Source organism: Protopterus annectens, chromosome 16.part0 (assembly GCF_019279795.1).
Source record: "Protopterus annectens isolate FY-2018-M chromosome 16.part0, PAN1.0, whole genome shotgun sequence".
Lineage (NCBI taxonomy): Eukaryota > Metazoa > Chordata > Ceratodontiformes > Protopteridae > Protopterus > Protopterus annectens.
Window position 1 is genome coordinate 857957074 of NC_056750.1, and position 21423 is coordinate 857978496.

General features: G+C 44.2%; 1 protein-coding gene across 1 annotated transcript in view; it reads right to left on the minus strand.

Moving 5' to 3' along the window:
- CHD8 (chromodomain helicase DNA binding protein 8) overlaps positions 1-21423 on the minus strand; it is a gene marked incomplete in the record, with an annotated part of 4119653 nt that overhangs the window by 3548880 nt on the left and 549350 nt on the right. Inside the window, 1 exon segment of the mRNA XM_044057960.1 lies at positions 3143-3211. Coding sequence (XP_043913895.1) covers positions 3143-3211 — 69 coding nt within the window.

Sequence of the window (21423 nt, forward strand, 5' to 3'; positions counted from 1 at the left end):
AATAAATTGCTCATTTTGTACGTTCCTTTATCCTTACCTGCACATCTTAATTGCTCATTTTGTACGTTCCTTTATCCTTACCTGCACATCTTAATAAATTGCTCATTTGGTACTTTCCTTTATCTTTACCTGCACATCTTAATAAATTGCTCATTTGGTACTTTCCTTTATCCTTACCTACACATCTTAATAAATTGCTCATTTTGTACGTTCCTTTATCCTTACCTGTACATCTTAATAAATTGCTCATTTTGTACTTTCCTTTATCCTTACCTGCACATCTTAATAAATTGCTCATTTTGTACTTTCCTTTATCCTTACCTGCACATCTTAATAAATTGCTCATTTTGTACTTTCCTTTATCCTTACCTGCATATCTTCTAAATGTTTCTGCCTGTGCATAACGGAAGACAGATCCTGATCCATTATAATACTGTGCATTGCTTTTATCATGTCTACCCTTCTGAGTATCTTTATCTATTCCCTTAGGGAATGCAGTGATATGCCCCGACATGGTACTCCGTGTTAACGAGTGAAGTATTCAATCACCAGAAAGTGAAGACAGGGAAGGATGGAAATAAGGCCGGTGTCTAGAAAACACTGCAGGCTACAACCAAGTTTAAGTCATTACAGCCTCCTTTTCCATGCAAGTGAAAGGGAATTACTGGCACCTATACAACAGTCAATTACAAGAAGCTTCCAAAAGGAGAAATGTGTATAAATTGTTTGGTCCTTTCACTGATAACAGGAAACAGCTGATAGGGCAATTGTACATGGAAAGGCACAATAATGTGGCACGACTGTTGTACTAATATACCCCACCATATAACCCTTAGCTACTTCTTTACTAATATACCCCACCATACAAGCACCCAAACAACCGCTGGACAAAACTGTGTTATGTTACAGGACTAGACTTTTAAAGAGCCCGGGGGTAGTCAGTCTTATATAAACCTACGAGAAGAGCAGTGTTTGCACAGACTGAAGTAATACTTAATTTCATAAACTTCAATCATGCCATGACTTACGAATGGGCTCCATTCCTATCAAGGTATCAAACTTTTTCACCCCAATCTATTATGTAATTCTTGTCTTTTATGTTAGACTTTCTCTTACACCTGCAGTTTTTATACCATCACTTTGACTCAGTGTAAGAGCCAGTCGTTTTTTTCCTCTTTGTTTTAACTTTAATAACACCGTAAGTTATATAATCTTACTACACAGTTTGCTGTTAGGCAGGTACAAAATTAGGGTTGCTACATCTATTATTTAGCCTATGGATTGTGTTTTCAATGCAACTTGTCCCTGTAGTTGAAGAAATTTGTAATGGCACAAAAGGAATACAGCTATCACGGAAAGCAGCAAACTAGTCAAGAAGCACAGTAACATTCGCATACAGCTACTGCCAGCAACATTCGCATACAGCTATATCCATCATGCAGAAAGCTCATCGTGTATGTTGGAGCTTACAGACAAATACAGCACTTAAAGCACAGAGTAATGCAGCTTTGACTTATTGCATTCATTGGTATTGCTGAAACCTGATCAGTCATATGTAGCACAGAAGGTGTTTTCTTCCCAGTAAAAACACTGTTCTGAATTTGAGGGTGAATTTAGTGCAAAATTTAATCCATTTCACATAATTCTTGAGCACTAGTTTCTGCCCTCCAGGGAATACTTCCTGCTTAGTGCAGATTCAATATGGGGATGGGTGTTGAGAAGACACAAGAGAAGTAAAACAGGATTGTTGCTGTTGTGTCATTTGGCTTTTCCCGGTTAGGGGTCGCCACAGCGGAACTCCGGTCCGCTAATGATTGGCAGTAGATTTTTATGTGCTGAGTTGCCGGCCCTGACGCACAACCTTCAAAGAAGGTACGCCGATTCACGCATGTCTCCACACTGAAGACGCTCTAGCTCAGAATCGAACAGGACAATGTCTTACTGTGAGGCGACAACGCTACCGCAGCACCACCACCACAGTATAGAAGTAAAACAGGGTAAGTGGTTGAAAAAACACATTTAGGTCAAAGTACAGAACTTAAAATGAACATGTTTAAAATAAAATAATTTAAAATGAAAATTTCACATGTGGACTCATTTCAGGACTATCTAGTAGACAGAGAGGGAATTCATCCATTTACACAGGCTCAGCCAGCACTTCCTTCAAAATGTACACAAGGATAATTGTTCTACAACTGATAAATGCCCGTTGCCCATGTTTTCAATGTTCATGCATTCTAACAACCTAAACTTCGATTGTCTTGGTTTCATATACTCAAGTGGCTTTCTTGAAGAAACTACGCTAGTCTCTTCTATTAATTTACTGTGTCTACAGTAACAGTCACTTCCATTTTCAAGGCAGTTTCTCCCTCAAAGTTGCCCACAAAACATCAGGTACCATACACATCTATTACCTAACTCGTACCAAACCAGACTTGAGAAAAAATAAAGATCAAACTGTCAAAGGCATGCCACATCACAGTCCCCAACCAACAGGTGGGTAATTACTCATGGAATACATAGGGCAGCCAATAAGGGCTCTGCTGGGGAGAGGAAGTAGACATGGTTTGGAATATGCAAGTCTCTCAGAAAACAGGCATCTTCTGAGAAGTTTGTAACCTGACCACAGGAGGGGTTAGCTGGTGTTAGGTGAAGACCTCTAGAGGACAAGCCTCTGGCCCCTTTCCTAATGACAGACTCTTACCTTCCAAAGCAGCAAATGTGCAAGAATCTTGCCCAGCCTGGCTCTCACCCTGTGGAAGAAAGGAACAAACAAGCCAAAGGGGTGCAGGAAGGGCAGCCATTAGGCAAGACGAAAAAAGAAACCGAGCAAGCTACAGTTTCATTATCACTCAGCTTTTAACCCCAATGAAAATGCAGCATTTCATATCAAAACAAAGCTGGTCAAGGAGCGCTGCACTGATTACGGAGGAAAGATGCTGCAAACAAATGATTTGAAGTAGCTGCCTCAGTTGTAGAACTCACACTATGACATGATAAACCAGCACATTTGACATTCAGCACATGTTCACACAAAGCTGCTACTTCTTTCTTTTAGTTGCAAAGCAAACATGAAAGTATTTGCAAAAAAAAAGGCAGCTTACTTACACCTACAATCTCCACTACCACAATGACCTCTTACCTCCTTTGGAGTTAGTCTCATGGAAAGGATTTTGTCTACAATAGCAGCATCTTCTTCACTTGGATTTTCCTAAAAAACAGAAAGACAGAGATAAAGGATTCATAAGTAAACATCAAAATTAATGTCACAATCTCCCAAAGTCTAAACTCATCAGCAAGGTTAAAAAAGAATCTCTACAAGCTGACAACTTGGACTGTAGCATACAATAAAAAAGCATGCAAAATGTGGAATGATAATTATATTTTTGGTAGAGACATCAGGTCCAATGTTTTTTTTCATTACCATCGCCATGTTTTAATAAATGTTTGTACTATCCCTAAAAGGGGGAGGAGTGTTATTTCCTTCAACTCAATGGAAGTAGTGGAAAAAGGGGCAAGTTTGCCAACTAGCTGTACTATCAATCTACTAGACTGTTTTAAAATGGCTTTTGCATACCTTGCATATGGCTTATGCAGGTATGCAATGGCTCTCTCCACTGTGTCACTAATGCAAGGATACTGCTCCTACAGCTGGTGCCACAATGCTTTCCATCAGCTCAGGAACACTCATTACTGTCCTCCACAGATTCATCAAACCTCTAACAATTAACCTTTAGCATCTTGGAGGTTAATGAAGTTGCACCTGCAAAATGAAATCACCTGCCAGCATACATCAGAAAGGGGTTGGTATTATGGTTACCTCACAGTCAAATTACAGGGTTTGATTCTCATCCCTGAAAGGGAAAATGATGAGACTTAAAATGGCCTGCAAGGGCAGCTAGCCGAGCACCTACCTATGAACCTGCACCATGTGTACTCAAAACTGTAAACTTAGAATCGGAGGCTACAGTAACTGTCAGCGCTACAAGTACAATCAGAAACAGTCCTTGAATAGACCACACTGCTCAGCCTCTTGAGGTTTTTATACAATATGCTGCCATCTATTCACGTGTCATATTTACTTTAGTACTTTACTTCATGAACTCTCTTGCAATACTTACCTACTTCCATCACTGTTCCGTTTCTGTATACAATCAAGCAGCATGTACCCAAAAATTAATGCTCAGGAATGTGTCTTGTAGAGAGATTTTCCACTAGGCTACACAACTTCTGATATATTTGCAGAACATAAACTATAAACATAAACTTTATGATAAATTACTTCAAACCTACAGATAATGATATGCTGAATACATTTACAGAGAAGGTGTGGGGGTACAATGTGTAGCGCTTACTTTTCTGACAGACCAATGACAAATGATTCGGACAGTGACTAAGGAAAATAATGGCTGCACTTCTTACAGCTGATGGAAAATGCAAAGCTACGGGACATGATTACTAAAACTGGTATACTCAAACATAAAAAAACTGATCACAAATAAACCACATTTTGATAATTTGAAGCAACAGGTAAAAACAAACCACTCACAGCACCTTTAAATACGTATGGGCACAAAAACAAACCACTCCTAGCTCCTTTAAATATGCAAGAGCACAAAAGCAAATCACTCGTAGCACCTTTAAATCCGTATGGGCACAAAAACAAACCGCTCACACCACCTTTAAATCCGTACGAGCACAAAAACAAACCGTTCACAGCACCTTAAATCCGTATGGGCACAAAAACAAACCGCTCACAGCACCTTTAAATACGTATGAGCACAAAAACAAATCACTCGTAGCACCTTTAAATACGTACGAACACAAAAAAGAATCACTCGTAGCACCTTTAAATCCGTATGGGCACAAAAGCAAACCGCTCACACCACCTTTAAATATGTATGGGCATATCTCACACTTTTTCATTTTAAACGCTATTATCGATGCACAAATTTTTGACAGAATATTTAAATTTCAAATGAATATTTTTTTCACATTTTGTGAATGGGCAAAGTTCTACTGGGCTGAAAGCTCCTTTTCACAAGCCCAATAAGAAAAGCTCTACAACATGTCAACTGTAAAATCAGATGAACAGGTCGCACTCTTAGCTGGATGATGTTCTTTATTTAGCGCTTTCATCAGTTAATAAAACAATGACTTCTTCAGAATGTTGTAACACACTTTACATCCACCTTATATACTACCATGTGTTTAATCAATTAAGTCAATTAACTTTCCCTCCAAAAACATTTTTAAAGCCCGATTGGGTGAAAGTCCTGGATGGTCTGCAATGTTAGTAGGACCGCTCTCATCTTGTGGACACTGATGTGCAACTTGGTCTCAAATAGGGACCATGTGCCTTGGACCATCCTTCTCTGGAAATGCCTCCACCCCGACAGGGAGGCGTCCATGATCACTGTGGCTTGGGGTTGCAGGAGGCAAAAAGGTCCCAACTGGAGATCCTTGGTCTGAACCCACAAGGTCAGATGCTGTTTGCAGGCCAGAGATAGGAATCCAGGTAGACCTGGGGTGAAGACAAGCTGACCACTGTACCGCTAGAGTCCACTGGAGCACTCGCATGTGAAACCTGGCTAGGGGGCCAATAGAACAGCTGCTGACATCGACCTATGAATCTGAAGAATGAGATGGGCTGGGGCACTGTCCCGATCCAGAAGTGAGAGAAATTGCTTCTGGAATGTGGTTATTCTGTGTTGGGAAACAGCTGCAGTCTCTGACACAGTGATGAGAATCATTCCTATGAATCCTAGCCTCTGGCAAGGAAGCAGGACAGACTTCAGAAGGATGACACTACTGCCTAGATTTTGAAAGAGGCTTAGGATGAAATTCATGGCTAGGGAACGACTATGTATTGTGGGAGCCATAAGAAGCCAATCGTCCAGATAGGGAAAGACCTGAAATCCCTGCAGCCGGAGATGGGCTGCAACCACTGCCATACATTAGGTGAACACCCAATGGGGCGGGGAGGGGGGCTGAGGTGAGACTAAAAGGCAGGGCTCTGAACTGATGATGACTGGGCCCCAGCTGGAAACACAGGAATCTCCTGGAGTGCCTGTCTATTTTTATGTGACAGTACGCATCCTTGAGATCTACGGAGCACATCCAATCAATCACCCTTGCGCAGAAGTGGCAGAATGGACTGTACAGTGACCATCTGGAACTAAGACTTCTTGACCGATAAATTCAGTCGGCTGAGGTCCAGAATGGGACATAGGTTTCCTGTTCTTTTTGGCACTAAAAGAAGCAAGAGCAAGTCCCAGATCATAGCTGTCCTGTGGGGACCTTTTGGAGGGCCCTTTTTTGAAGGAGGCTGTGCACCTCTATGACAGCCAACTCCCTCTGGCGGGGTGGAACATCTGGGAGTGACTTCTGTGGTAGAGGGGGTGTTGGATAGGAATGAAATAACCCCTGGACATGATGTTTAGCACCCACAGGTATGAGGTGATAGCTGCCTAGGCCAGTTGATGCAGGGAGATATGACCGCCGACTGCCTCCAGCGCAGGACAGTTGGGCAGCAATTAAGGGGCGTTGCTGGGGTTTCTCTGAAAAGGGTTCTCAGAAGCCCTGAGTGTGCAGAGCCCCCTCTGCCCCTAGCGTGGCACCTGACACTGATCCCTCTTCCCACCCGGAAAAGGAGGATTCCTGCAAAGCATCCTGGAAGGAAGACTATGTCCTGCAGAACAACAGCTTCTTACTACTCCTCTGCATCTTGGAGAAGGACTGTTGGGAGTAGAAAACTTGATCCCGACCACTGACAAGGTCTTACCCTTTGCTATATGTGGGTCAAAGTGTCCTTGACCTACAGACTAAGAGTGGTTCCATCAAATGGGGCATTAGTAAAGGATGCCTTAAAATTGTCCACAAACCCGCAAAGGTGAAGCCAGGCATGGCGTCTAATGGCAATGCCTGTATCCGCCACTTGAGAGGTGGCCTCAACAGAGTTTGGAATCAACCTCATTGATGCATTAGCTAGAGAAGTGAGACTGGATAGCTTCAGAGAAACCACCTTTATGCTCTCCTGAGGTACCAACTCAAAGGGAAGAGGACAGCTCCGAGATCAAATCCCTTTGCAGCTGGGTAAAGTGTGGAATATAGTTTGCTATTTTCGGTTCAAATGTGGCTGAGATGTACATGTGCTTCCCAAACCGATGAATCACCCTATACTCCCTGTTAGGGGGATGGACCAAAGAGCTCTGTTATGCGAGCTCCTTCTTGGTGGCTGAGGCAACCACAATAGCATCCACCAGAACTCCTTTACTCCAAAATGGCTTGTCCTTAGGGGGGCTGAGAAACGTATCAGAACTCTTGGGCACTGGTTCAACGGTGTCCAGCTCCTTCCACACCCTGCAGGCCACAAGCTGGACTAACTTGCCCGCAGGGGGAGACACCCAGGAAGTGGATGGGCCTACCCCAAAAGCCTTCAAGAACATGGACTCCTCGGAAGCTGGTGTTGCAGACGACCAACCACCTCGCTCTAAGGATTTCCAGAATGTCACGGCGGGACACCTCCTCAGACGGTAGTCTGGGGGACCCATCCCCTTCCTCGAAATCAGTGTCTTCTGTTAGGTGTCTCCTCTTGCACGACCTCTTCTAAGGAGGCTCCTCCACCGTGGCTTCAGGGGAGGACTCGGAAAAGAAGGGGACCCCTATGGGGTAATACTCTTCTGAAGGCTATCCTGGAGGGATAGCTGACCCCGAACGAATGATGTAGACTCGCCTGCCCAAAATGGAACCCAGTAAGGTAGGGTCCAGAGCTGAAGAAGAGGCAGCCAACCAACCAGAGATGGTCCTCTCTTTCCTCATCCCTGCCAGCTGCGGCAGACTGGGCTGGGAGGGGAAGACGCTGGCACAGTACTGATGTCTCGGAACGATATCAAGCCCGAGCTATCCAAGGAGGTGGAGGAACGATCCGACAACTCCAGACCGGGAAACCCCCCCCCCCAAATGGCCTCCATGGAACTCGTGGATCCAAGGTAGAGCCGACCTAGGAGGCATGGGAATAGGGGTACTACCCAACGCCAAGTGCTTCTCCTTCGACAAGCTCCGACTCTTGGGCACCGAACTCAAAGTAGTTGGGCAGGAGGAGAGGAGGTCAGGAGTGGGTGAGGTGCCCCTTGTCACATGGCCAGGGGATGGTAGCAGACCCAGTTCCATTTGGGCTATGAGGAAGCTCATCATCATTAGGTCCATATCCGACAAGAAAAGACTCCAAGTCTGCAGTCCCTGGAAGAGGACCAGTAGGTTGTACCTCCCTTGGCTCCTCTGACCTCGGTTTGATCTGTTGGTTGAGATCTGACAAAGCCTCTTCGGATCTGAAGGCTTGGAGAGGGCTGGAGAGTCCATGATGACAATCCGCTACAATGGAGCCGTCAGATCCGAAGGTCCAGATGGATCCAAACTAGCTAGGGGTCTCAACCAACAGATCAGAGGAGTCAAGGGGAACCTTGAACCACTGTTCGGATCTAAGGGTCTGTCTGCCTGGGAAGGGTCAGATCCGCCTGTGGGAGCAGAGGCTTTCAGAGCGCAGGTGCCCAGACCCAAAGTCCCAGAGGCTGGGCTTTGATCCGGAGCACATGGATCAGAGAGCATGTGTCATTTTGCTGCATGATCCAGAGAGGAACAGTGCTTCCTCTTGGGATCCTACGGACCTTTGGAGGGAGACCCCAAGACCAAGGCTCCCATTTTAGCCAGTTCCTTGAGGAACAATTTATTTCTACGGTCAAAGAGAGCCTGGGGATTAAAACCAGCACAGATGTCACAATCACTCTACAAGTGGGGATCTCCTAGACAGTAGATGCACTCCTAGTGTGTTGGCAGGTACAAGCGTGCGACCGCATGAGGAGCAGCTCCTGAAACCCGAAGGTTTTTCACCCATATCAGGGAAGAAAAAATGCACGGACACACACTCAATCATTCACTCACTCACTCAAAGAGAGAGAGAAAGGGGAAAAGAGCAGGAAGACGACCCTAACGCCAGAGAAATTTAAAAGGGGGGGGGGGGACTACTCTAAACTACAATAAATCAAAACCAAGCAACTCTAATCCAGGAGAAGGAAAAAACATAGAAAAGGAGAGAAAAACCCAAGAAAAATAACAGTTATCTGACACTAGAGAGTTCAAGCAGCAGGACCACAACTGTTCACAATCACATCAAACGAGATCTGAGGATTGTGGGTAACAGGAAGTGAGGGGAGGAGCTTGAGTTCAGGAGCTGCCGCTTACTTTGCCAGCTCGAATCCGAAGTGGGATGCTAGACCCAACTGTGATCAATAATGACACAAGACAGCATCAGATCATCGGGGTTTCACAGAGTGATGGGATACAACAGTAAAAAAGTACAACTTTACGAACTTGGCATAACAGTATATTTGATGGATCTGACCAAGCTCAGGAGAAAGCGTTTTCTTAAATATAGTTCTATAGTGGCAGCTCATGGCGCTTTATAATTTTTTAACAAAAATAAAAACCTTTAACTAAAAAATGAAATGGAAACAGATGATCCGCTGTGGCGACCCCTAACGGGAGCAGCCGAAAGAAGAAGACTCTACAGGCTGTTAAGGTAGTAAACTCTCTCAGGTCTTTCAGAAATATTAAAATATGGAATGAACCTCTAAGCTTTGGAAATGGTTCCTTGTTTTCCATCTCCAGACCTTCCTCCAATCAGCTCTCCCGGACCCTCCCACCATTGTCTAACTGCCTTTAAATAACTGACCTGTTAAATGTAATGTTAATAGGAATAAAAGCACTCATCCAGCTATACCTACCTGAACAAACTACTTGAAACTTTAACAATCTTTATTCCTCCAACAGGAAAGGCATCGCAGAGACAGCCTCCAACATCTGATAGTGATTTTATATGGTTTAATCCTCTGCAAACAGGGAATGAGGATGTGGTTGAATGAAACAGCACTACAACAGTAATTTATTCATAAACCTACCCATCAGGGCAAGCTCTTCAACAACTGTACTATGTTCTTCTTTCACACCACTTTCACAGCAGTCCTGACTACTGGAACAATTTCTAAATTGCATAACGATATGGACATGGCCTGCCAGGAAGGCCTAGTCTGCACCACACCCAGCAGGATGGTTATAGGAAACCCAACTGCAGCTCTGGAAGAGGTGCCCAAGCTTGTAACATTTACAAAAGGTAAGGATAGAGAGTTCTGCATCTCACTCTAATATACCCTGCATAGTTGCATCGTTATGCATCTCATTCTAATATACCCTGCACAGTCGCATAGTTATGCATCTCATTCGAATATACCCTGTACAGTCGCATCGTTATGCATCTCATTCTAATATACCCTGCATAGTCGCATCGTTATGCATCTCATTCTAATATACCCTGCATAGTAGCATCGTTATGCATCTCATTCTAATATACCCTGCACAGTCGCATAGTTATGCATCTCATTCTAATCTACCCTCATAGTCGCATCCTCAAGCATTTACAAAAGGTACGGACAGAGAGTTATGCATCTCACTCTAATATACCCTGCACAGTCGCATCGTTATGCATCTCATTCTAATACACCCTCATAGTCGCATCCTCAAGAAAGGGCCAAGGTAAGGATAGAGAGTTATGCATCTCATTCTAATATACCCTCATTGTTGCATCCTCAAGAAAGGGCCATGGTAGTAGATGCATTCAAAGTGTGATGGACTCCAACAGTTCCCCCCACTTTCTTACCTTTGAAAGTATATTAAAAAAAAAAAAAAAGATACAATTCACTAGCCATTTGGAAAAGTACAGTTTTGTACCTACCATAAATGTAGATGTTCGAAGATCCACATTGCTGCAGTCCTGACACTTGGGTAGTCCGCTGTCCACGGTCGGCCCGAATATCAAAGTATAAGGCTGACGTCGGTCATGGCGCATTTTACTGACGTCAGGATGTCAGGGTACAAATGCGCATGACCGGCGTCATATCCTCAGTCTTTTCTTGCCCCAGATGTCAGAAGACCTTAAAAACAAAGGTCAAAACCAAAAGACAGCAAACAAATAACCAACCACCCGTGCACTAACTATATGTATAATACATATACAATATACACAATATGTACAACCCAACCCACACAACCACCTCTAACTACAGAGGGGAAGGAGGGAGGGTAAATTGGACTGCAGCAATGTGGATCTTCGAACATCTACATTTATGGTAGGTACAAAACTGTACTATGTTCTTCATCTCACATTGCTGCAGTCCTGACACTTGGGTAGAATCCCAAAGCAGAGGTAAGGGAGGATGGCTAACTATAAGGAAGCAGGAGCTGCCAAAATGCCCTGCAAAACCGCAGTGGCAAAACCAGCCCTGGACTTAGAGTAAAGTGGCAGGTGATAATGCTTAGAGAAAGTATGCACAGAACTCCAAGTAGCTGCCTCCAAAATATCCCTGGTTGCCACCCCCCTCAAAAAAGCTGTTGAAGTGGCAGTAGCCCTAGTGGAATGAGGCCTAATCCCAGCTGGAACCTCCTTGCCATGATGGGAATAACAGAAAGCAATGCAAAACCCAATCCACTTAGAAATAGTTTGTTTTGACACAGGCTTGCCCTGAGAACTCAAAGCAAAAGAAACAAAGAACTGCTGAGACTGCCTGAACCCTTTAGTTCTGTCCAAATAATAACGCAACTGCCTGTGTACATCCAAAGTGTGCAAAATCTTTTCCCCCTTATTTTGGGGATTTGCATAAAAAGTAGGCAAATGAATAGTCTGGTTTAAAGCCACACTAGAAACCACCTTAGGCATAAAGGAAGGATTAGTACGTAATGATACCCTATCCTTATGGAAAATCAAGAAAGGCTCAACTGCCATAAGGGCCTGTAATTCAGAAACCCGTCTTGCAGAGGTAATGGCCAACAAAAAAGCAGTCTTCCATGATAAATATTTCAACTCAGCAGTAGCTGCAGGCACAAAAGGTTGTAGAGTGAGTTTCTCCAACACAAAATTGAGATCCCAAGCAGGAGTAGGAGCTCTTCGTGGGGGTCTTATATTCTTTGCCACTCTAAGAAATTGCTTGAACAAAGGATGAGAAAACAATGGCGGGTCGCAATCATAGTGAGCTGAAATAGCTGCAGCATGAACTTTAATAGAAGAGAAAGACAAACCTTTGTCTAGTAACTCAGTAAGATATTGAAGAGCCACACACAAATTAGGCTCAGAAACATCAAAATCTTTTGCTGCACTCCAAAATAAAAATCTCTTCCATTTATCAGCGTACACCTTCCTTGTACTAGGCCTTCTAGCTTCCAAAATAACATTCAAAACTTGCTGAGGAAGTGGAGGCCCATTATGGTTCAAAACAGAATATGCCAGGCTGTTAGGTGCAGAGAGTGAAGCTTGACATTGAGCAAATGGCTGTCCACCTGTGACAACAGGTGTGGAATCGAAGGCAAAGGCCATGGAGGCTTTCGTACTAGACTCCTTAGTAATGGGTACCAGTGCTGTCGAGGCCAATCTGGAGCTATTAAAATCATCCTTGGCTTGTCCTGTCTGACCTTCAGAAGTACCTTTGGGAGGAGAGGCAGAGGTGGAAAGGCATACACATGAAGATTGCTCCAATTGAAAGAAAGAGCATCCACTCTCCAAGCTGTGGGATGAAACCTTTTTGTGCAAAACTTTGGCAGCTGATGGTTCAGTGGAGAAGCGAACAGATCTATGTCTGGAGTTCCCCATGACACTGTCAATTTCTGAAATACATGAGGATCCAATTTCCACTCGTGGGGATCCATAATCCGTCTGCTCAACACATCTGCTAAGGAGTTCTGTGCTCCTGGCAGAAACCTTGCCTGAAGATTGAGCTGTAAACTGAGAGCAGTCTCCCATAAAATCATTGCTTGCCTGCATAGAGGATAAGAATGCGTTCCCCCTTGCTTGTTGATGTACCACATGACAGTTGTGTTGTCTGTTAGAATCAACACCTGTCCTGGAAGAAGGAATTCCTTGAAAGCTATTAATGCAAACTGGACTGCTAACATCTCCTTCATGTTGATATGTAGATGTTGTAGTCTGACAGGCCACTTGTTTTGTATCCATTTTCCATTCAGATGAGCTCCCCAAGCTTTGTCTGAGGCATCTGTCGTTAAAATCTGACTCGCCTCTGGCCGGGTCACAGAGAGTCCCTTGTTTAGGTGACATTCCTGAGCCCACCACAAAAATTCCTTCTGAATGCAAGGTATTATTTGAATGACAGTGTCCAGATCCTGGCAGTGCTGTGTCCATACATTTTTGAGATACCATTGTAGCTTCCTCATATGCAGTTTGGCATTGGGAAGCACCAGAATACAAGATGCCATGAACCCTAAGGCTTGAAGGACTGTCCCTGCAGTCAGCCCGGACTGATGAGATAGTTGATGGAAGTAAAGGGATAGACTCTTTTGTTTGTCCGGGGTTAAAAAGGCCATCTGGGCTGCTGTATTCAGTCTTACACCCGGAAAGCACATGTCTTGAGAGGGTACTAGACTGGACTTTATTTCGTTCACAGAATACCCTAGGCATCTTAGCACTGCTATCACATATTCCAAATGAGGAAGAAGCTCTTCCTTTCCTTGAGCCAGAATTAGGCAGTCGTCCAAATAAGGATAGATCTGTATTCCTTTTAGTCTGAAGAAAGCTATCACTGGAGCCAGAACTTTCGTGAACACCCTGGGCGCAGTAGATAAGCCAAAGGGCAATGCAGAGAACTGATAGTGAGAAGTCCCAGCTCGAAAACGCAGATACTTTCTGCAACTGAGTCTGATAGGAACATGAAGGTAAGCCTCCTTGAGATCCAAAGTTACCATCCAATGATCTTTGCCCAGCAGAGGTAAAAGCTGCTGCAACGTCAACATTTTGAACTTGGGAATGTCCAGATAAGTGTTGAGGATAGATAAATCCAAAACTGGTCTCCACGTGTTCCCCTTCTTTGGTACTAGGAACAGGCGAGAATAAAATCCTAGGCCCACTTCTGGCAGAGGGACCGGCTGTATGGCCCCTAGTTGGAGCAACAGAGAAACTTGTTTGTGAGCCTCTATTCTTTGTTGAGGAGGAACGTCTGGCATGCCTTTGAAAGGAGGCAAGGTATGGAAATAAAACCTGTAGCCGTGGTGTATGATATCCAATACCCATCTGTCCTGGGTAATTAAACTCCAATTTTCTCTGAAAAGTGCCAACCTTCCTCCCAAAGGTGCTGCCAGACGAGCAGGCTCTGGCAGCTGAAAAGGTAGGTCATTGGGTCTGCTTACGAAAGGACTGACCCCTGCCCTCACCGAAGCCTGTGCAGGAGAACTCCCTGTCCTAGGCCTGAAAGAGCCCTGAGCTCTGCCCTTACCACGTCTAGATCTACCCCTAGACTGGGGATCATAAGAAGGATACGTCCACCCCTTAGTAGGCCAATTTCTACTAAACTTTGGAGGCTGGACCTGCAAAAAATCTTTAACAGTCTGCATAGACTTAGCCTTGTCTTCCATATTCTTCAAGACTGTCTCAACAGGAGGACCAAACAACACGTCAGATTGTAAAGGAGCATCTAAAATCCTTGTTTTAACATGTTCAGACAAATTCTGATCCCTCAGCCAGGTGTGCCTGCGAAGAACAGTCCCCAGTGGCAGCCACCCTAGACGAGGCCTGTACAGCATCAAAACCACATTGCAAAGAATGCTTACCCACCTGTTCAGAAACATGTACTAAATCTTGCAACTCTTTACAATCAATACCTACTGCCAGAGCATCAACCTTAGACTTCAATTGTGAAAGGAGATAGTTTTGGTATTTCAACATGTGAAACTGGCAATTCAGAGCTCTCATAGCAAGAGTGGAAGAAGTATAAACTTTCTTTCCCCATCTATCCAAGGCCCTAGCCTCCTTGTCTGTAGGAACCGGATTCTTAACAACAGAAGCCTTAACACCCTTAGGCCCCTGGCTAACAGTTTCTGGGTCCGCCCTAGGACTCTTAAAAAGATACTTATGAACTTCAGGCACCCTGTAATACCTATTCGGTTTAACAGGAGCAGGAGGCAAAGAATCAGGATTAAGAGAAGCCTCAGTAAAAACATCTTCCACTACATCCAAAACAGGAGGTATAGCCAAAGGCCTATGCTGGGGTAAAAACAGAAATTCCCTAAGCCTTTTCCTGGAATCAGAGAAATCCTGGCCCTCCCACTTAAAATGCTCCCTCATGGAATGAAGAGTTTCTGAAAAAGAAAAATCCTCAGGAGGAGTAGCAGGAGGAGTAGAATCATCCACATCAGAATCAGAATAAGGAGAGTACTCCTGCAAGTCTTCAGCCGAAGACTCTGAAACATCTGAAGCTTGCTCAAAACCCCCCAGCTCAGGCTCTACCCTAGGTCTCTTAGCAGGAGGGGGCATAGAACCCCTAATCAAAGTAATCAAATCTTCTGCCATTTTAAGCATATGCTTCTTGGGCATAGTACCTGAAGAGCTAGGGGTAACACCAACTGAAGCCAAACCTGGCCTGCCCCTGGGAGAAGCCTTAGTAACAGAAGGAGAGGGCCTAACCACCTTAGGAAGGGAGGGGAGTATAGTAACCTGAGAAGCCCCCTCAGCCTGACTTGCATCCTGAGAGGCCACATCTTGCAATAATAAAGTTTCACTCTGTGAACACAAAGAAATCTCCGGTGGAGCCACCGGCTCCACCGACACCTCCAAAGAACCGGCGTCCGGCACAGACGGTTCTTCTAGCCTAGGCTTAACTGTCTTGTCCTTGCGCTTCTTCGAGGAAGCGGGCGTCGGAGCATCCGACGGCATTTTATAATTGCACCGCTTCCCAAAGACTAACCTTGCACAATCCAACCTTCTCTTTATAGTGCGTTTATTAAATCTAGCACAAGAGCAACAGCCAACAACGTCGTGCTCAGGCCCTAAGCAAGGAATACACAAAGTATGATAATCTCTATGCGGTATCTGTTTCCCACAAGAAACGCAATTATTAACTTTTTCTGACATCCGGTAAATGACTGAGGCAAGAAAAAACAAAAATATTCCCCAACGGGGTACTTAGCCAACTTTGAACTCGGTCTGAAACTTCTAAATAGGAAAATCTCAGAACGCCAACCGGCACTTGCAATGCTGCTTCTGCATCGGACCATGCGGCAAAAAAGACTGAGGATATGACGCCGGTCATGCGCATTTGTACCCTGACGTCCTGACGTCAGTAAAATGCGCCATGACCGACGTCAGCCTTATACTTTGATATTCGGGCCGACCGTGGACAGCGGACTACCCAAGTATCAGGACTGCAGCAATGTGAGATGAAGAACATCTACAGTCCTACCCTCCGTGCAGCATAGGACATGTTCTTGAGTAAATTTCTCAGCTGCCAGCACACAATCAGGTAGTGTAACAATCTCCCATCTTTGTTTCGAAGCCTGGGAAATAAGACAAATACTGCAATGACTAAGTTGAGGGTAAGTTCTACAAATACTTTTGCTCTAAAGGATGGATTTATTCCCAGGCACACAGTGTCCTTGTGAAAAACTAAAAATGGAGCTTTACATATAAAGGCTTGAAACTCTCTTTGCAGAAGTCATGGCTACCAACAGGGTCATTTTTCCAAGTTAAAAATGAGAGATACTGCATCTGCAGGATAAAAGTAACAATCAGTGCTTCCAGTGTATAATTTAACCCCATGGAGGGGCAATAAATTAATTGGCTTGTCAGAAGCAGGAGACATCTTAGATAGTAACACCAATCAAGCATGCAAGCAGTAGGTCAAAGGAAAGAAGGCTAAATTGTCTGAAAGGGGCACCTTAACAGAAGCACAGGTCAACCCGGAATTACAAAATTAATTTAAATCCTGATGGATAAGGGACAGCACTGTCAAGATGGGGTCCCGGCTCTTATGGCACAGAAAGGAAACCTCTTCCACTTGGATAGCTACGGTATCCTAATGTTAAAGCCTTCTAGCATCCTTACGTATCTTGTATATGCCCTCAGTAAGTTAATGCCTGAAGGGAAAGAGATCCAATTAAAAACACAGCATGTAAAGCTCTCCTTGATAACTTCCACAAGGAGAGAGAGAACTAGGGCCACCTCAGCCAAAAGTAACTTATTAAGGGCACCTTTAGACCCTCCTTCCTTACCATTTTGAATTGGCAAGGGGAAAAAGGGGGAGCAGAGAGAATGCACACAAGAGGATACCTGTACATCAGAAGGAGGAATCCACTGCCCAAATGCCTTTTTGAGCAGCATCTGTGCACAACCTATTTAGCTGATCCACTACTGAATTCAGACAAGATGGCCTTTAGGGTCATCTAGAACTGTAGTGGTACCTCTCAGGTATCCGGAGCCACAAAAGAATATGAGTTCTCCCCATATGTTCATATACCACAATGCTGTAGTACTGCCTATTGTCACCTGCAGAACACCTTTCTTACACACTAGTTTGAAAGTAGAGTAGAAGTAGACATCCTCAAACATTTAGGACTTTCTTTCCTTGGGCTGCATTTCAAGCCTTGGACTTTCAGGCTAGGAGAATACACCCTCCAGGCCAGGTGTGATGGGTACCCACAGGTTCTGTCTAACCTGGATGGACAAAACTCCAAGTCGTAAGTTATGCAAGACATATTAGGAACTATATCCTACATGGGCTACCAATACTTGCTCCAATCCTAGGTACATTAGAGGAGTTCTCATGTTTGTCTTTGCTAGGGGTAGCATCACTTACGGCTTGAGCTACACTGGCTGAAACATTCTCCCAGGTCATCTCATGGAAGTATTGCACCAATTGGTTTACCTTCTCTTGGGGGAGGGGCCAAATCCTGAAATGCTCCCAAAAATATCACTTCTAGAAAGGATAAAGCTGAACTTGGGAATTCTGAAGGAAAACCTGAGCCTTCAGAAGCAGTAAACAGAGAAATGGAGGATGCGTGTCGACCTCCTGCATTAAGTGCCTGAATTTGCCAGTCATCCAGCTAAAAGCAGATGTGCCTGCCGTTTGTTCGGCAGTAACCTAGTACTGGAGCCAAGTATTCAAATCCAGGGATGCAGTCGTCAACACAAACAGCAGTGGGAGCCTGACAATAAATTGGTGGTTCTTATGAGTGACAACATGGAAACAATTATCAAGGACCGACTGTCGGGACAAGAGAAGCAGCAGTAGCACAGTTTCCACTGCTCCTTTGCTGTCTGAGCACCAGAAAAAGTTCTGAATAACCCCCACCACCATTTTGTTCCTCTCTGATAAAGTACAGTTGTGTAAAAACTCACCATAACAGCAGATACCCTACTAATCACTTCTGCTGTACTACTGCCTGATGGGATATCCTGCCAATGACATGAACAGCTGACTAATATACAAAAACCTAGGTGCTGTCCTCTCACGCCATGCGTTTAAATTATGACCCAAGTTAGAACTTACTTGCCCCAGACCGTAACACTAAATAAGAGGAGGAGACAACTATGCACACAAGTATGTGTTCGTAGAAGAAAAGGACAAAAGGAAGGAGTCCAACTTGGACAAGAAAGACTAAACAAGTCCACAGGGACAAAAAGGTAGGATACAATACCACAAAATCAATCATTAGGACATCTACTGTTTTGGTAAGTTCTTACACAACTATACTGTCCTTCCAAGATTACTGTTGCAATACTACTGAATGATGAGAGAATATTAAAGCGGTTGAGAAGGAATAAAGAAAGAAGACAGTTGTGATCCAACAAGCCCTGCAAGATGGTCATAGCAGATTCAGTTCTAACTCTGGAAAACACATCAAGCATGCAATGCTTAGTAAATGGGTGGACAGAGAATTATATTGCTGCTTCAAGAATAATTCTATACTCTTACCCCCGGAAGAAAGTCACAGAAAAAAGCTACTGCCCTGATGGGATGAACCTTGACTGATGCAGGGAGTAGTTTGCCATTAAAGTAGCAAAAAGAAATGGCTTTAGAAATATAAACATTTGCCTAGAGACTAGCAAACAAAGTTATTTTCTTGGAAGGAGAAAAAGAACTCACTTCCCAATGTACTTAGACTTTTTTTTGTAAAACCCACGTTGCCTATGCACATCCAATGACTGAATAAATTCTTTCACTTCGGTACTGAAGGAAAAAAGCAGGGAAGATTGATGGAGTGATTCAAGAATTTATTACCCACCTTGGGAAGAAAAGATAGATTTACTTCCAAAGGTGACTACCCTTGTGGAAAATAAGGCAGGATGGAATGGCCAAAGCTTGTAGTGCAGTTACTCTTAGCTGAAGAAATTAGAAGTTATGTCCTTACCATAACGTTCCATGTGGAGTGTTCATCTCGCCGTTTGTTCTTACACCTGGGTTCAGAGCCGATCCTCGGCTCCGTGTCGGCCGCTCTGCAAGCTCTGCATCGAGAAGAAGCTCGAGACCAACCTAACTCCCACAATCCCCCTCTGCCTTTACCTCAGATCTAGTTTGCAAGCAAACCAGGAGTCAGAGAGAGAAACACATTCATGCCAAAAAACATAAGTGCAAATATATATATATATATATATATATATATATATATATATATATATATAGATATATACCTATATATACCTATATACACAACAACTGCGAAATGCAGAAGCAGGATAAACCAAACCAGGCACCAAACTGAACGTTCTTCCTGAGGGTGGGAATGTAAGAACAAAGGCGAGATGAACACTCCACATGGAACGTTATGGTAAGGACATAACTTCTAAATGTGAGAGTGTTCGATCTCGCCGTTTGTTCTTACATCTGGGTAGCGTCCCTAGCTCCATGTTCCTGAGGAACTCACGGGAGAACGTTCTTGAGCACAGTGGAACCAAAGGTTGCCCTGTCCCTAGAAACCCTGTCTACCTTGTAATGAGAAATGAAAGTATGTGGTTTAGACCAAGTGGCAGCTGCACAAATAGTGTCTAATGGTAAGCGAGCTGCATGAGCCAGAGATGTAGATACTGATCTTGTAGAGTGCACCTTGGGTTTGACAGGTAAAGTTTGTTCCGAAGTAGCATAAACAAATATAATGCAATCAGTTAACCATTTGGAAAGGGTTCGTTTAGTAACTGCTACACCTTTCCTGCTGTCTGCAAAGGCTACAAAAAGTTGATCTGATTTCCTGTGATCCTTTGTTCTATCCAGGTAAAATCTAAGTTGTCTATGAACATCCAATTTGTGTAACATATACTCCAACTTATTGGAGTGATTTTTGAAAAAGGTGGGGAGTTCAATGGATTGATTAATGTTATCAATAGAGCAAACTTTGGGGAGAAAGGATGGATTAGTGCGAAGAGATACTCTGTCAGAGTGAAAGATCAGATAAGGGTGTTTAATAGAAAGAGCCTGAAGCTCTGACACCTGTCTAGCCGATGTAATGGCTACCAAAAAGAGGGTCTTCCACGACAAATACTTCAATGGACAAGAGGAGGCTGGTTCAAACGGAGGTAACATCAATTTAGATAATAAAAGGTTTAGATTCCACGGCGATGTAGGAGTCCTAACTGTTGGTCTAATATGGAAAGATCCTTTTAAAAAGGCCTTACAAAGTCTGTGAGCCATAATAGGGGCCCCACATTCTTCCACATGAAAGTTGGAAATGGCAGCCAATTGCACTCTTAAAGTGGCAGGAGAAGCTCCTTGGTGGAACAATTCGGTTAAAAACTCCAAGATCTTATTTAAAGGAGCTATAACAGGGTCCAAATGCTGTGTATTTGCCCAGAAAACAAAGCGCTTCCATTTACTAGTGTAGGTCTTTGTAGTGGAAGCTTTATGAGAAGCCACTAATATATTCTGAACTGCAGGTGAAAGAAGATCAGACCTGGCTAAGTAGGGAAGCGGAGCAGCCAAGCTGCTAGATGGAGTGACAGAAGCGAGGGGTGGGGAGCCCCTGACGAGTGGGTCAGTAGATCTGGCTCCGGGTCCAGGATCCAGGGCCCCCGAATGCGGTGTGCCCGAAGAAAGGGAAACCAGATTTGACGAGGCCAGAATGGGGCAATGAGAATAATCATCCTTTGCAGGTTGTAGGCTTTCTGCAGAAACTTTGCAATCAGGGGAAAAGGAGGAAAGGCGTAAAGGAGACCCGGGGGCCAATCGTGAACCAGAGCGTCCCTGGGGACTTCCCCTGGAGGGGGTAATAGGGCAAAATAGCTCCTGCATTTGGCGTTCATTGGAGACTCAAAGAGATCGCAGGAAGGCTGGCCCCACTTGCGAAAAATTTCCTTCGCAACTGACTGTTTGAGGGACCACTCTTGAGGTAACAGGATTGCTCTGCTCAACCTGTCGGCTATGACGTTGGATGACCCCGGGATGTGCGTTGCTATCAGAAAGCGACCCGTGGACTCCGCCCATTGCCAGACTCTCATGGCCTCTCTGCATAGCTGATAAGACTTGGTTCCCCCTTGCTTGTTTATGTACCAGACTACGGACATGTTGTCCGTCTGAACTGCAATTGTCCCTAGAGGAAGAAGGGGAG